General features: G+C 34.6%; 2 protein-coding genes across 2 annotated transcripts in view; both read right to left on the bottom strand.

The window, feature by feature from the left end:
- Positions 1–12,122, bottom strand: part of LOC129220248 (phosphatidylinositol 3-kinase regulatory subunit gamma-like) — a 54,966-nt gene extending 42,844 nt beyond the window's left edge. The window contains exon 1 of the mRNA XM_054854623.1: positions 12,105–12,122. The gene's annotated coding sequence lies outside the window, so the exon portion shown is untranslated. The remainder of the gene's footprint in view (positions 1–12,104) is intronic.
- Positions 12,123–14,316: 2,194 nt separating this feature from the next.
- LOC129219806 (ERI1 exoribonuclease 3-like) overlaps positions 14,317–17,745 on the bottom strand; it is a 19,134-nt gene continuing 15,705 nt past the window's right edge. Inside the window, exon 4 of the mRNA XM_054854109.1 lies at positions 14,317–14,328. Within this exon, the coding sequence (XP_054710084.1) occupies positions 14,317–14,328 (12 nt within the window). The remainder of the gene's footprint in view (positions 14,329–17,745) is intronic.

The raw sequence follows: 17,745 nt of genomic DNA, 5'->3' as shown, positions 1-17,745 counted from the left end.
GCGACCAAGAAGCCCGGAACAGGCTGTATGCCCAATCCTTGAAGAAGACCAATGCAGTTCTATATCGTTTACATTGATCATTCCTTGAATTCATCGTTTTAAATGTCTTTAATGACTTCATATCTCCTCTTTCGCCTTACATAAGTGCAGTTTGTTCATTACTCGAAAATAAATTAAAAAAAAAAAAGGTTACGTTCGCGATCTGGTATAATTACATTTGAATTGTCGAAAGCACAATGACTTCGCAGATTGATGGCGTAGTCTTGGAAAAATGCCTACTTGGGCGCAGATCGGAATCTTACGTCGTTTGCCGTGTCCCCTGCGCGTTAATTTCGATGTTGAAATGCGACTGAAAATTGGGTCGAACGATAAATTTATCATTCGCAAGCAGTTTTAGAATTCGATTATGGTGTATCGTAATTGATTGTGAATTTTAATTAAAAATTAGTTTAGTTTTCTTTTGCAGCTCAACGTCGCGAAAGAGAAAAAGGGGCGTTGGGGTAGTTTCCAAAAATTTAAAAGTATTTTTTTTCTGAAAGAGCATGTTTAAAAACGTTGGATCTGACCATTTTTTTAAAAATAATTTGCTTAAATTAAAAAAAAAAAAAAAAAAAACTTAAATCAGTGCGCTTTTATTGTTTATACTTCTGCCGATGACATCACAAATGATGAAATGCCATTCAGTGTTGCCATTCACAGAGCAAAATATTTCATTCGCATCTTTAGACACGTGTATTGGCAACGATGTGGTAGCAAGCGTAGAGCGCAATTTTAATTCGCTTCTTGATTATCATAACGTGGAAACGTCGTAGAAAGATGCGCCAAAATGCATCATTTGTGACGTCATCAAGATCACAAGACTTTGTTTGAAAAATCGGACATTTTAAAAAAATTAATAAAAAAAAATAACTGTTGGGAAAATAAAAGTATTTTCTGGGCCCATGCTATTATTTATTCTATCAATTTCAGTGACTAAAAGTAGTACTTTTGACTGAAAGAAACAACCCCATTCTGTTTTTTTTTTCCTACATCACAGGAAGAAAACTGGAAATAAAAAAATTTTGAAAAAAAAAAAATGGAACCGACTTCGAAATTGCTCTAAAAAGTGAAAAATAATTTTATTCTTTAAACACCATCGATAATGCTTTTAAACATAATTTTTGAAGTTGGCGCAAAAGCAAAACGTAAAATCCAGTATAACCATGCTTCGTTCATTTTTTTTTTTTTTTTTTTTCAGAAAAGCATCCAAAGTTACGAACGAAACATTTATATCGTTATTCAAATATGCTGTCATCAATGCATAATGTATGTGATAGTGAAGAAACTGGGCCTGGTTAAATTTATAGTTGTATTTGAGCTATGTCTGTGAATGATTTTATCCTTCGTTTTCGCGCCAACTTCAAAAATTATGTTTAAAAGCATTATCGATGGTGTTTAAAGAATAAAATTATTTTTCACTTTTTAGAGCAATTTCGAAGTCGGTTCCATTTTTTTTTTCAAAATTTTTTTATTTCATTCTTTTTAGTATAAATGTAGGTATTTCAGAAATAGTAAGCAGTTACCATCACGAAACTTCACCTTATTTTTTTTTATAAAAATGCTCCATACTAAAAAAAAAACTATAAATACGCGTTAAACTTTAAGTGATTGTCACTAAAAACGTATCTTTGTACCTCTCTGGAATTCATGTGTAGTTAATTTAAGTATAACCATTTAATTATTACGTTTTCCTTCACTAATTTACATTTCACAGCATCTAAGTTGCTCATGATGCAATCCTGTATTTTCTTACTTAGCCCCGATCATCTGTTATTGGCAAAGATGATAACGATAAAATACTACTGCGTGTAGTTGAGGCAAACCTAATGGTAGCATTGTGAAGGCTAAGCAGATCCTAATCACTGCATCACCTCGCTTCCTGATTAGGTTTACCCCCACTATGGAGCAATAACACTGAAGAAGGGATGACTTTGATCATTCACATAGGGTTACTATAAATCGGCAGGGTTACAAAAATAAAATTATTTACGCCAAAAATGAGACGAGAGCGCCAGATTCCCGATTATCGAAATATCCCCCTGAAGAAACTTGATGCTTGCTTCAGAGAAGCCTTCATTCAAAATTATCATTACAATTACTATTAATGTTACTGTCGTATGGCACCAAACTTTCATAACAATGGGTTTTAAATTTCATCATTTAATAGGGAAATTGCATGAAATTTATTGTTTTTTGCCCATAACTTTTTTTCTAAAGAACAAATATGGTCAAACAAAGTAATGGGACCTAAGTTGAGCCATCCCCTATCCATTAAAAAAAGAATCATCAAAATCGGTTCACTAGGTGAGACGCTGTGAGTGGACAAACAAAAAAAAAAAAAAAAAAACATACATACGGTATGAACTGATAACCGCCTCCTTTTTGAAGTCGGTTAAAAAAAAAAAAAAATAAATAAAATAAAAAAAAATCGACACTTACGTATTATACTATCGACTATTTTCGTCATAACCACAAATATTGCCAAATGAAAATTAGGAAAATTAATTTCGCCAAAAATATTTTCCCCCCAATATTATTTTCCTTTGAAAAATTGCATTGAATTCGATATTTTTTTCAATGAACTTGAACTTGAATAACATGACCTATAATGGTTCTAAAAGGCTTAATGAAGAAAATCTTTTGATTTTTTTGTTGCATTACGTTTGTATTTGTAAACAGGGGTGAAGGATTAACTATTGACGTTCAATAATTAATGTGTTTAGTCTGACGCATGAGTAATGTACATGTGCGTATAACCCTTGAACAAATCTCCTTTTAGGAGAAACACATATCGTCGTAAAAATGATAGATTTCCAAAGTTATAACACCCGGGATCATTTCTAACACAAATATTCGAATTTAAATATTCGAGGCAGAAAGTTTAACAAAGCGGCGTCAAGTTACAAGATACAACTACGCAACTTATAAATCTGTCACACCGTACTGAAAAACAGGTCGACACGAGAAACTTCTTGGCGCCTCAAATTTAAAATGATTCTTTTTTTCGTTTCGAAATATCCGAGAATAGAAAAATGACCTGACAAATTTAACGCTTATAAAAAAGAAATGGCTAATAAAAAAAAGAGGAAGGAATAGAGACCGTGGCCAAATGAGACCAGTTCGAACTAGAATATTGATATGCAAGGTGGTAACCCTCAGCAAGGTCACGTGCTGGGGAGTACGTGAGAGGAATAAGGTTCGGAGATCTAAAAACTCGGTCCTCAACTACGAATTCAACAGGTTTGGCTTAACTCTGATAGATACTGGTAGCTGAATTATAATTTGCGGAAAGCCCTATATTAATCGTGTCAGGATCAGAAGATAGTAATGCTATGCTATCATGCACTTTTAATTTTTCCTTTTACTCACCAATTCTTTACATTCAAGATCAAAAGGAAATAATCTCTCATTACTACGTGTCATTTGTGAAGATTGTGTTCTAAGTATTCTTTTAAGGAAATTTTTTAGGTAAAAAATGGCAACAGGCAAAAAATCCACATAAGTGAACGTACAGACTTTTTTTTTAAGGAAAAAAAAAGATAACCTTCCAACATAGAAGTTAAATTTTTAGGCGTACTTCAAAGAGCAAATCGCACAATTATTTTCGTAGCATTTTAAAAATTAATTTTCGTCGGAACTTGAAAAAAGGCAAAATAAATAACTCAAATGGGGAACAATTTCTTTTTCTCCAGTCGTAACGAAATATGAATGATTTTTTTTTTTTATTTGAAGATTTTTTTTCACTAACACTCCAACTCTGGGACTAATTTTTTTACCAAACTCTTTCAGTTATTATCGATATCGTTTGGAAAAAGTTGATAAAGCCATCCATATCATGAACGATTTATGATTTATGAAATAGCTATATCTACACTTCATTTCAGCTTATTGACAACGGAGTAATGTTGAATTAGAAAATTCATGGCTTTATTCGAAGTTTGACAGCTGCTGGTCGTCTATCGAAGACGTTTTAACTACAACTACATTAAACTAATTCGCAACTCCAACGAACTATAGGGGGCACTGCAGTCACTGTCTAATGGCCGACTTAAAAACTAAAACAAACGCATGTGGTAACGAAGAAAATGCTAAAAGTGTTGTGATTTTTGTTGTTATGTATGATTTTTTCGTTTTATTCATTTGAAAAGGTTTTTCAAAGTCTTTTGGTTATTCTGACCCATATAGAAAGAGATTAGAAACCAAAAAGTATTACGAAAGTAAACAATTAATGCAGAACACACAGTAAGTTGTTCTGAAGCAGCCATTTTCACGATGTTGAATTCGGAATTCATAAATTTTTGGTTTGCTTCGAACGGCATTTTCATTTTGTACCGTTTTTTCTATACATTAGTACATATTAAGTTCAGTTTCGTGACATTTCCGGCATTTGTTGACATTTTTGTCACATAGTGCACATACGTGGCAGACTGTCAAGAGTAACGTTTAACACTAGATAATTTATTTCTATGACTATATGATTGGATATCCAAAGAAATCATGCATTTAATTCATTCGTCATGGAAATGATTTACTTGATATGCGAAATCTTGTCAAGATACATTAATTCTTTCACACAATTTGAAAACCATAACCCTATAAACAGATTTTTGGCGAACTTTTATTTTTTATTGTTCAAATTCTAAACGTTCTTTCTGGATTTTTCAATTTGTTCTGCGATAAATATTTTCAAGAAAATTTATTTGCATACTGTCTATTTCAGTAGGATACTGTAGTAACAAAGGTTATTTAAATCATTTATGTGGAATTAGGTTAAGGAAAAGTGTCCAGTCAATGTTGTTAAGTTCGTTTTTTTTTTTCATCGAATTGAAAAACTGATATTTATTCAAATTCACTCAGAACAAAATAAATAAAATGTGTACTCACAGTTTATATATGGTGGTAGTTTTCTTTTCAGTTGATTGACCATTATTTCGTTTTACTTATCGAATTCTGTAATCTATCATTTTATTCCACTCATGATAAAAATTAAAAATGGTTTAACTAAAAACGCGAAATCTCGCCAAGGCTACTTTGCTCGCACAATACCAAAACTATAACCCTAAACAAATTTGGCGAAACCTTTCAGCTGAGAATAAAAGGAATAAAGTAAATTCTTTCTCGGTTAAACATTTTTCATTTTGTTCTACGATAATAAATTCAAGAATATATTTTGCATACTGTCCATTCCAACTAAATGCTGCTGTAAAATATGATTAGTTAAATTAATTTAAGATTAAAAAAAACTCATATTCTTACAAATTCATACAAAACAATAAAAAATTTTACCAGGTATAACGTTATCCAATTTTGTGAATCCAGAGTTTTCTTGTTTACACTTCCACCATTTAATACTTTTTTGAAAGAAATAATGAAAACTAACATTATTTTGAGAAGCTCGAGAATACTACTAAGGGACGAATTAATTTCTGTAGCTGAAAGCAAACTAAGACACATCGATTGCGTTAATAAATATTCAGAACAAACTGCTTGTGTTTACGTCAACAGACACACGTGGAACGCAACGTGGCAATGTTTTAGTTCCATCGGCAGTTTTGTAAATCACCGCAAGGTAGCGTATTCGAGCTCTGGAATTCCGAATAGTACGAACTAAATCACGAACTAAATCACGAACTACTTTCCGTAATTTTGTTTTCAGTGTTGTGTATGTAGTGAAGTAAAGAGTCGTGACGTCACTGATTCCAGCGAGCGAGCAACTCAACTCGAGCAGAGAGAAGAGGAGGAAGAAAAACAATTCGGCGATCGAATAGACGCGTTTGATTTTGGTGTGTATTATTGTAAGATTAATAAATAATTGGAGTCGGATGGTAGTGTTTACTGAAAGAACAACTACACTAAAGCTACCGGTACATTTTTCATTTCATCAACGTTTGCTTTTCGCGGGACCGGTGCGCAATCCCAAAGCTGGTTTACAACAACCTTCCAAAGTTTTATGACTCGGTTTTTAAGAAAACGCTCAGTTCCATTTCGTGCATACTCCATACGACGTCAAAAGCACGCGTACTGAAGAACGTATGACGTCAAAGTTGCCTGAGACGGTGAGAAGAAACAAGATTTGCACTTAAAAATCGAGTATTTCGGAAGGTTTTACCTAATTAGAATTGGTAAAATGCTTTACTATAGTCAACAGTTGATAAATTTGGGTAAAGGATAATTCTCACAACCTTAAAAAAGTTCTAATACAGAAAACAGAGTTGAAGAAAAATCCTGCAATTTTAACACCGCGCAAACCGAGAGCTATGATGAGCACTCATTACTGAAAAGTATAAAATGTCATGAATACTTTTGAATACAAAAAAAATAAATAATAATTTGAATTTTGTCATCTTGAATTCAAATTATGTTTTTCGCAATCACGGGTGTGTGTGTATGTGTAGGCGTGTGTTTTTGTGTGTAGGGGTATGTGTGTTTGTGTGTAGGGGTATGTGTGTTTGTGTGTAGGCATGTGTGCTTGTGTCTGTGTGCAGGCATGAGTGTGTGGGTAGTTGTGTGTATGTGTGTGTAGGCATATGTGTTTGTGTCTGTGTGCAGGCATGAGTGTGTGGGTAGTTGTGTGTATGTGAGTGTGTAGGTGTATGTATGTGTGTGTAGGTTTATATATGTATATGTGTGTAGGTGCGTGTATGTATGCGTGTAAGTGTAGGATATTGGCGAAACCTGGAGACGGTTTTTCGCTAGAGGTGCAGCATCGTGAGGAGCCGGTCGACGGTGATGCTGCGGAGGGTGCTGATTCGAAAATAAAATCATAGGAACGCCAAAAAAACAGTCAAGTGAGAACAATAAGCAATCGTGATTGCTCAAAAAAAAAAAAAAAAAGCGATTGAAAGGATAAGGGAGCACTTTTCCAAATAATCCATCCGCACCTTGCGATTACTTAATATTTCAAGACATAGCTTAAAAGAATCATTCCACTTCTTACTGAATTTGGAATTGAAAACTACACAAAACAGATTGTTTTCCGGGAACCATCTTAATGAATATTTTTGCCTTCATCAAACCATATTGAAGTACAACTTGTGCGCGTTCCCGAGTATCCACTAACAATTTCATTCATGCCAAATATTCCGTCAGGAAATTTTTTGCTTCATTTTTGTCTCACCATGCACCGAAGGGTTAAAAAGTCCCCAATGAAACAATTCCCACGCCAACCTTTAGACGCATTAACATGTGCAATTCACCAGAGAAATCGGGTAACCTCTTTTACTGGAAACTTGACCATTCGGAGAGGGAGAAGAATCATTCCATTCCACTCATTACCCATTCCCTTCCTTCTTTCTTTTTCCCGCTCTCCCGTCGCGAGAGACGGAAGTAACAACACATGGAGCTCGTTCCCACACTTACCTTGGCACTGGAAGCAAAGGGTTAAGAAATGCAACAGGGCGAAGTAGGGCGAAGCAAGGACGATGGCGCCTTTTTTCAATCGAGTTTCGGGACGATTAAAGATCAACCTAAGTAGCTATTTCACTTCTGGATCAGTGAAGCTTAGCGTCGCAAATCAGAGGCTTGAGAAAGCTTTAACAAATCATCTATTTGTTTTGCATATGCCAAACACGAGTCTTAGGGAAATTATTATTATTCACGAGTTTTAGGGAAATCTTCAAGGCTTGAATATTAATTGCTCAGAATTCATTGGGGTTTAACATTTAAAATAGTAACTACTCCTGACTTGCTTGAGGTTTGTATTTTACAATAGAATAGTAACTGCATCCAGCGCCTGCACGGTCCGGCAGGTTCGTGGACATGGGCACCAAATTTTAGGGTCACGAAAATAGGATAATTTCCTTCCTTTCTTCCTCTTTGTTTTGAAAACTATAACTCAAAAAATGTGCAGATTTTCTTGTGTTAGGGGCACCGAATTTTACCAGGACCTGTGCATCACGTTGGCTTGATCGGGCGCTGACTGCACCTGACTTGACAGAAGTTAAGCATTTAGAATTGTAACTAACTTCCGAGTTCTGAAAGAAACGATTGGAAACAAAAAATAAAATTCTTCTCAAGTCTTACGGAAACCTCCAAGCACTTAGAATATTACCTGCTCATGAGTTCATCGAACTTAAGCACTTAGAACAGTAGCTGCTGCCGAAATTACTGAAGTTTAGTATTTAGAATAGTAAACTGCTTCCCGAATCCAGTTAAATGACAAAGAAACGATCGGAAATCAAATATCCAGTTATTCTCGAATCTTAAGGAAACCTACAAGGCCTTTTGGAACATTAACTACTCAAGAATTCATTGAGGTTTAGCATTTAAAATAGTAACTGCTCCTGACTCTTGAGGTTTATATTTTATTTCCTCCATCTCAAAGGAATTGCTACATTTGAATACTATAGTATTAGTAATTGATACTGATGATTTTATGATTCAGCTTGAACGTTCTTTAGAAATTACAAGTGGCTGTGCTATCTATTAACAACATTTACTCACCACGCATCCCCCCCCCCCCTGGCCCTGCTTAAAAAGCACCAATTCAGTTTCAAAAATGCTGAGTTCCTATACTCTGAAGTCTCTCCCCTTCTTGTAAGGATTCTACCACCAGTAAACCAGGAAGATCAGTAAATTACCGCCCATTAGCCAGGGCTAAAGCAGAAATACGTGAAATACACCGCCAGCTCAGTCATTTCCAGCCGAGGACTGCAGTTTCGTGCTTATTAGCACTCATCAGCCCGGCATAGGAAAGTGACTGAGCTGGAGATGGAAAACCTCTTTCCATCTCCAGCTCAGTCACTTTCCTATGCCGGGCTGATGAGTGCTAATAGGCAGTCCTCGGCTGGAAATGACTGAGCTGGCGGTGTATTGCAGGAAGATCAGTTTGCTTTCAAATGAATTCACGATTCATTAGCTAGCATGTACTTTTGTACGATTACTGGGCCGCAGTTAAAATCCCTGGACTACAGTATATTTCACATTTATGGTACGCATTCTAAACACATTTTCTTAATTTTTCCAATGTTTCAAATAAAATTCCAGCATGTCTCAGTATGTAAATTAATTAAATAATTCCAATACATTTCCAATAGCACACTGTTTATCTTTTTTTTTTTTTTTTTTTTTTTGATGATTGATTTGGTGATTTATGCCTATCCTGCAGGAGGAGGCTTGTATCACGGTAGGAAGAAGCATTGCAAAAAAACAGGACCCAGGGATGCTTGGGAAAAATTATTTACAGTAAAACTTGATTCATTTATTGTATAACTGGATATTTTTCAAGTTGTAAACAATGACCAACATTTTTATGACCGCATCCAATTCAACTCATTTTCCGGAAAAAGCAGAAGGCAAAATAAAACTGAAAACACTTTTCAAGTACCGTAGGAGTCCCCGATTCAAGGGCGAATTCAGAAATTTTACAAAGTAGGGGCAATTGATTTTTTTACATGCCCTTTATTACGTATCTTGGTTTGCAAATTTTCAACACAAATGTACAAATGTTTCAGACTTCAATCCTAAAACATTTCAGGGGAGAACCCCAAACCTCTCTTCCCCTAATTTTAATTTAATTAAAAATCGGCTGAAATTGCGTTTCTTCGAACTATAGTATCAAAATTTTACCAATGGGGGAGTCCCTTATGGGAGGGGCGATTGCCCCAATCTCTTGCATCCGCCCCTTGTCCTGACTTGAAAAAGAGGAAGAATTGTTTCAATTTTCGCCATATACTAATCGTCCCCTACTTTTTAAGATGCATTTATCTTCAATGCTTTATCAAAGCAAAAGTGGAGTAATTTATCTCAGCAGAGTAGAATAATTTATCATTAGAGACAAGTATCCTCCAACTTCACTTGCCATGAAAGTTTTGTAAAGTAAATCCAGAACTAAATCAAAAAACTTTCAAAATTTCTCAAAGAACGAGAATTAATAAATTAAATAGCACTTAGAAGGAAGCGACATTAAAATGAAGATAGAGAATGGCGTATCAAACTTTTACCCTATATGACTTGCTAAAAGAAGCGATAAGTTTTTCGAAAGAAATTTCAAAAATTTCCATATAATTCCTCAAACGATATATTTTTCTTGCACCAAGCAGCTTTTATTCCATCAGAGCTTAGATAGAAGCATTAAAAAACCGGAGTAAACCGGTTGAAAGCATCCGCTGATAACATTAAAAGCAACACTATGGAATTATTAATTAAATAAAATATAATGAATTCAACCTACTCTGAAACTTTTCCACAATCCCACCTGCAAGTTAGTTTTCCGTTTTTTAGTCGAAATCTCTTGAATAGGTACATTTTAATGCGTCGTACTATATTAAGACGCTTAATCGGCTTCTGTTAGAAGTTTCTTTTTAAGGAACGGAAGCTGGCTTATAAGGATTTCTTTCTAAGGATCTCATTTGTCACGTCATTACACGTGATGAGCCCGTGATTTCGGCATAAAAACTAAGCTGCCTTTTTGCTACAATGAAATAGCCGTTCCCAGATCATTTCGAGAATAGTAGCACGATAAGTCAACAAGTTAAAAAGCTACATTTGTTGCGTTCTCAATTCAGGCAGCATTCTGTATAAAATGTTAGGACGTTTACCACTGCGTTTACACGCTAATTTAGGTGGCATTCGTGTTGAAATGTTTCCCACGGGACGTTACACGTTTATAAATTTAAAATAATAATAATGAATAAATGCTTCCATAATCTTACATTCAACTAAAATCCGATTGAAATAAGATACATGCTATTTGACCACGGATTGTATGTAATTTGGCAATTGGCCAACTTAAGACGATTCCATCTGAATGAATGTAGCAGGGAGAAGGAAAAATAACGATGGGATTTTGATTTACGCGTTTTATAATGTCACTAGTGCCTAATTAATTTATTTCATTCTCTAAGTTGAAAAAGAGTGAAAATAAACAGTTTCTATGGAAACAACAAAAAGAAAATACAATGTTTTCATTTCGTCAGGAAAAGTAGAATCAAATGGTAAGTGCAAAATTATATGTTGCTAAAAATTTCTCAATTAATTTTTGTAGTAAGAATATAGATCGATATATATAGTTCAGATTTAAGAATTGATTCGGTGAACGAATTGTCATTTGTACAACACTGCGTCTAAATAGGCAAAAGCGCACATCTGCGAGGAACAAATTACCACCCCTTTAAACTAATAGATGCGTCCATTTCCGCCTATAAACCGGATATTAACCTTTCCATGTAATCGATGGTCAGACAGTATATTTTTCTAATAAACACAAGCAGGGGGCGTGCACGGGGGAAGGGGAGAATCGACACCTGTTGGCCCGGGCCTGAATTTGTAGGAGGCTCAAGATTTTCAAAATGAGGGGTGAAATATATGTAGGCACGTAGGGGTAAACAATATGGAGAGGGGCCCGTAGAAGTCATTTGTAACGGGCCCCAAAATTTCTGTGCACGCCTCTGAACACAACCGGTGCCGATTTTCTTATCAGGCATGAAAGATTTTTGCTTTTTATATATTTCGCACCATATTTAAAACAAAACATCAGTAAGTTTTTATTTTCAACGAAAACCTATTATTCTTACAATTCAAAGTAGCATTTTCACCTGTCTAAAGATGTAAAACGTTGCAATCACATAGAGGTGACCACATTCCAGTTATTTCAAAGAAACCTTATTCCAATTGGAAAACATCTCTGAATGGATCTATCTTCAAGTGGATAGTTAAATTATAAATAAAATAACTTTTAAAACTGCAAACTGTTTTGTTCGACATTGGCTGAAAAACTCCAGCTTTAATATCATCTTCCTGCAAATTGGCGGAATATTGAAAGAACTATTCTTTCATAAGCAATTTTTTCAAAAGAATTCCTCTTTCAGTGCAACTAGATACAAAAAAGAAAAGAAATGTTCGAAAAGAATTAGATTTTTTTTCGGAAAATAATTCAGCTTTAAACCAATAATTTCTCGCGTATGTTTTGGAATCACGGGGAAATGAAGCTATGCAACCAAAAGATTGCTTGCAACTAGCTCTTCTTCCATTTTTTTTCTTTTTTTTTTCTTTTTTTGCACTGAAACACGAGCGGATCTTAAAGGTTGCCCACATTGAAATGCATAGAAAGAAAAAAAAAATCTCACCCAGGGATAGAAATGAAGCACTTTTTCAGTTAGGAAACAAAATTAAAAATTTCATTTGAAACAATACAAATTTCAGCAACATATTATCAACAAATGAACGAAATAATTGCGAAGTTCAATTTCGAACGATTCATTTTAAAAATCCGTTTCGCGGGGAAAAAAAACTGGAACATCAAGAAGGAAGATTGCTCCTCCATTTAACTGGGTTTAAAGAGAAACAATTCAATCGCTCATTTAATACGTCACTTTAAACTCCGCCCATGAGGCGGAAACATGCGCACGCAGGGATTCAACAAGGCGATCACAGTCATAAATGAGTATTTCCTGGATTCTTTATTTGCTTTATTTTTGCTCAAGGTCGCGAGAAGATAACTTTCCCTCCCTGCCTCAATGATGAACAGATATCCAGTCACAGCTTTTTTTTTCTCTACTTTTGCACCCAAGGACAAAGGGAAGAGAAAAAAAAAACTCAGCTTTTTTTAAATATCCCTTTTCTATTATTCCGGAAGAGATTACCACGGATTTGCTAGTTAAACACAATAAAAATTTCAAGCTCAAGTAATTTTGGGTGTTTGTCGAAGCTATTATAATTTAAATACTAGGGTAGACTGACTAGTTAATGAACACAAACCAACTGAGTGATCACTGAACAGCTTGTATTTATTTATTTATTAAAAGTTTTCCCGTTGCAACGAATACCAACGCAACGAAATATCCCTTTCAACGAAATTTAAAGTCCCATAATAATTTCCATTACATTGTTTGAAATCCATTGCAATGAAATTCCCGCTACAACGAACAAAATGTGTGGACCCTTGAAGTTCGACGCAACAGGATTTCCCTGAAAATTTCTGCACAATTCCAAAAAGAAAACGAACATTTCCCGGGTTGCTGTACCTCCCCCCCCCCCCCAAGGAAGAAAAAAAAAAAAAAAAAACGCGAAACTGCAGAAGTACTCTGAATGCAAGAAAAACAATAATTTCAAGTGTCAAGTCATGTCTTTTCTCCCTCTTGTCTAATTAATACACTAATATTATTAATGTATTAATTAAACATTAATAATATTAATGTAATTAAAAAATTGTTATTTATGTATATTATTAATTATATACACAAATAACAATTTTATGTATGTAATTTAAATGTCTTTTAATTTAATTAAAAAAATGTCTTTTCCCGTCAGGTGGCAAATACAACAGTTTTTAACAATGCCATGACTTTTTGAAAATAAAATAGTGCTAAAATGTTCTTTCATTGATTAGTCTACCATAGAGTCCTTATATAGAAGCTTCTACATGGGGACACTAGTCTACCATAATTGCATTAAAGTAATAATTTTTTGAAATAATATTACAATATAGTATTATGGAATTCCACGAGAAAATAACTATTTAAAACACGACACAACTTCTAGTTAAGCTATTAGTTACTTGCTTTAAATGGACAAATTAAGGTCATTCAAAGCTCATTCGCTAAATTAGTCACTTTCAACGACTGTTATCAATGTATACCTTAAAAAGTATGAAATTATGTTAAATCAAAAATGAAAGTAATGATAAAAACGATAATGGGGTTGTTTCTATCAGTCAAACGTACTACTTTTAGTCACTGAAATTGATAGAATGAGCAAAAAGAAATGACATGAACTCAGAAAATACTTTCATTTTCCCAACAGTTATTTCTCAAGTAATTTTTTAAAATTACCGATTTTTCAAACAAGGCGTAGTTTTTATGACGTCACAAGTGATGTGCTTTACCGCGTAATCCACTGGCACGCTGAATGCTTACGCTTGGTGTCTACCGCGTTTGAACGTTACGATAATTCAGAAGCGAATTAAATATTACGCTCTACGCTTGCTATCAGCCATATCGTTGCCACTACATATGAGTAAAGATGCGAATTAAATATTGCGCAAGCGTTGATGGCATCAGTGAGTGGCATTTCCTCACGTGTGATGTCATGTGCAGAAGCATAAAAAATTAAGTTGAATCTGCGCAACTATTTTTTTTTTTAATTTTAAACTTTGTCAAATTACTTAAAAAATGGTCAGATCTTATGTTTTTGAGCATGCTCTCTCAGGAAAAAAAAATACCTTAAAATTTCGGAAACGACCCCATTAGAACCTTTCACAATGATATTTTAAAGGAAATGCTTAATGCATAAAAATGAAACAATAATTTTAGGCAGCACAAAAGGTTTTGGTTTGAAGATTCAATTATAAAACTAAAAAAGAATAATGATATGCTGTAAGAGTAAGTAAATGCCCTAAAACGGTTTTTCCCCCTTCTTTCTCTTTTACTTTTCTCTTCCTTACTATTATTTTTCCTTTTTCTTCCTTCTTTAGCACACGTTGATTTTCAACATTAGTCTCATGTAAAAATGCAGCTATATATCACATTGAAGGAAAAATATTAAGCGCTCGAAATTTTCGAAGCGTGAATTCTCTTCATAACAAAATGCCATAAATGGTGTGAAAAAACGGGGATTTCGGATTTGGGAGCTCGCCATAAATCACGTGACGCAGGGGCGGCCGTTTTTTAAGTTGACGTCGCGTTCACTCAGTTCCTTGTTTCCAACTGTTATGTTTGCAATTAAGGATCACATAGCATTCATTAACAAGTTGATCGTCTGCTTTTCAATTTAGAGTTGGAAATGAATGGTGGGAGAAAATAGAAATATCTTTCGATTTTGTCATAACGTTAGAATGCTTTTACAAAAGCATTTGGAGGTTCTTTTGGTAACGTCATAACAGCGCCACAATTTACAAATGCGTCACGTGTCTATGACTAATTAGGGAAGGTCATATTTGCTTGGTTTTAAAACAGAAACAAAGAGATCTAGAATGATTGGTATCTTCATAAGTTTAAAAAAACTACCAAGGTTTTGAAAATAAAATCGAAATTTTAATCATTCTTTAACACATTGGCTGAGACTTTTCTCGTAGTCATTAGAATTTTCCTTTTTAGAATATTCTCCGAAATCATGCGGATTTCCACTTCATTCCACAAAGGATTTCTTTGTCAATCATCACTTTTTCTAGTATTCACACACCTGAGGCACATTGAATTTCTACCCTTGCCATTAGAATTTCCTCCAAAACCACTAGGATTTCATCCTTGATTTCCGTACGATTTCTTTGTCAATCATCAATCGTCATCTTTTTCACTTCTTTATCAATTTAACTCTTGGGAAATTTTTCTTATTGTCATTTGTATTTCTACACTTGTCATTAAAAATTTCTTCCAAATGATTAGGATTTCCCCCTTAATTTCTAAATGATTTCTTGATTACTCACGCGAATCCGCCGCTTTAACTTTACCACAAAAAATATCCCTCATTTACCTTGAATTTCCCTCTAAGCCATTAATAAAAATTACATTCCATTAAACAGTTTCTCTCAAATCGTTAAAATTGTTTTCTTGGTCAAAACAGATTGCTCTTTGCTCAGAACGATTTTTTCTTCACTCATAATTTCTCGGATTATCATTATATTTCACACCCTTTAGTCCATTTAAATTTGCCTCTTTGGCATTAGAATTTTCTACTCAATCATTGGGAAGTAAGTCCTTATTGTAGTAAGTTATCGCCATAAAGCCAGGGCTAAGGCAGAAATACTTAAAATACACCGCCAGCTCAGTTATTCCATCCGAGGACTGCAGTTTCGTGCTTTTTAGCACTCATCAGCCTGGAATAGGAATCACAGTGAACGCACCATTGCTGCGATCGCTCATCTGGTTTGCTGATTCTGCATTAGATACCGGTTTGTTTGGCTCTCTTGGGCTCCCTTAAGAGGTTTTTCGCCTCCAGCTCATGTGATTCCTATCCCGGGCTGATGAGTGCTAAAAAGCACGAAACTGCAGTCCCCTGATGGAGTAACTGAGCTGGCGGTGTATTTTAAGTAAGTCCTTATTGATTAACGATTTTCCTCTCAATCATTAGGTTTAGATTTTAGGATTGCTAGACTAATCATTAGGATTTTTCAACTCGGTCAATAGAACTTTCGATACTCAATTTCTGTTTTTTTCTTCCTTCCAATTAGCCATCAGAATAAAATAGGCAAGTTTCAAAATTTTACATTCAAGATGCGCTCGTACTGTTCGACTACCGTTGAGATGGAAAGGCGGACATCCAGTTTTTAGGCGGAAACGGACGCACCTATTACTTTGTAGGGACACCGGTTTGCCGAATTGAAAGCAAAGACACATCGAAATGAACGAAACGTAAGCTTCAATCCGCTTGCTATTGTCTCTTTTCCCTTCCTGGACTCATTCAAATAGAATATTCTTAGCTGGCAGCTTGCCAGGTTAACATGCTAAACGTGGTCCGAATGCACCACCTTGCGCGAGCCCATTTCGACTTTTTGTTTTTGTAAGTGAACTTGTCTATAGATCATTCAGGGAGAAGTGATAGGGGAAGTAAACCAAGAGGTTTGCTGTTTGGCGCCAACATTTGCCGAATTAAGCGTTGAATACTGTCTGACCATCGATTACATGAAAAGGCTAATATCCGGTTTATAGGCGGAAATGGACGTATCTATTAGTTTGTAGGGATGATAGTTAGTTTGTTTCAGGTGTGCACTTTTGACTCTCTATTATTTAGCCTTAGTTTTGTAAAAAATGAAAATTTGCACAGAGCAATATTTTTTTAATTGAAAGTATATTCGGAACTCCAGCGCTCGAATACGCTACCTTGCGGTGATTTACAAAACTGCCGATGGAAATAAAACATTGCCACGTTTTAGTTCCATGTGTGTCTGTTGACGTAAACACAGGCAGTTTGTTCTGAGTATTTATTAACGCAATCGATGTGTCTTAGTTTGCTTTCAGCTACAGAAATTAATTCATTCCCTAAGAGTATTCTCGAGCTTCTCAAAATAATGTTAGTTTTCCTTATTTCTTTCAAAAAAGTATTAAATGGTGGACGCGTAAACAAGAAAACTCTGGATTAACAAAATTGGATAACGTTATACCAGGTAAAATTTTTTATTGTATGAATTTGTAAGAATATGAGTTTTTTTTAATCTTAAATTAATTTAACTAATCATATTTTTACAGCAGCATTTAGTTGGATGGACAGTATGCAAAATATTTTCTTGGATTTATTATCGTAGAACAAAATGAAAAATGTTTAACCCAGAAAGAATTTAGTTTATTCCTTTTATTCTCAGCTGAAAGGTTTCTCCAAATTTGTTTAGGGTTATAATTTTGGTATTGTGCGAGCAAAGTAGCCTTGGCGAGATTTCGCGTTTTTAGTTAAACCATTTTTAATTTTTTATCATGAGTGGAATAAAATGGTAGTAAGATTACAGAATTCGATAAGTGAAAAGAAATAATGGTCAATCAACCGAAAAGAAAACTACCACCATATATCCGTGAGAATTTTGTTGATGATTTGCATAACATGACACAATTAAATCGTAACTCAGAAATTAGAAAAATCGAAACAGAAAATTTTTAAATGAACCGATTCGGGAATTCGAGAGAAATAACTCAGCTACAAATGGAAAAAAAATAAGCGCTAGCCAAGCAAGGCAAAGAAGTATCATCTTCTTTCGATAATAATTTGTAATGTCATATTGAATTTTCTAGCATTAATTGTTGTTCTTGTCAGGCAACAATTATTATTTAGTTTTATCAAGAA

The sequence above is a fragment of the Uloborus diversus genome, chromosome 4 (assembly GCF_026930045.1).
Source record: "Uloborus diversus isolate 005 chromosome 4, Udiv.v.3.1, whole genome shotgun sequence".
Classification (NCBI taxonomy): Eukaryota; Metazoa; Arthropoda; class Arachnida; order Araneae; family Uloboridae; genus Uloborus; species Uloborus diversus.
The sequence above is the reverse complement of the archived record's forward strand: the minus strand, read 5'-3'. Positions and strand labels throughout refer to the sequence as shown.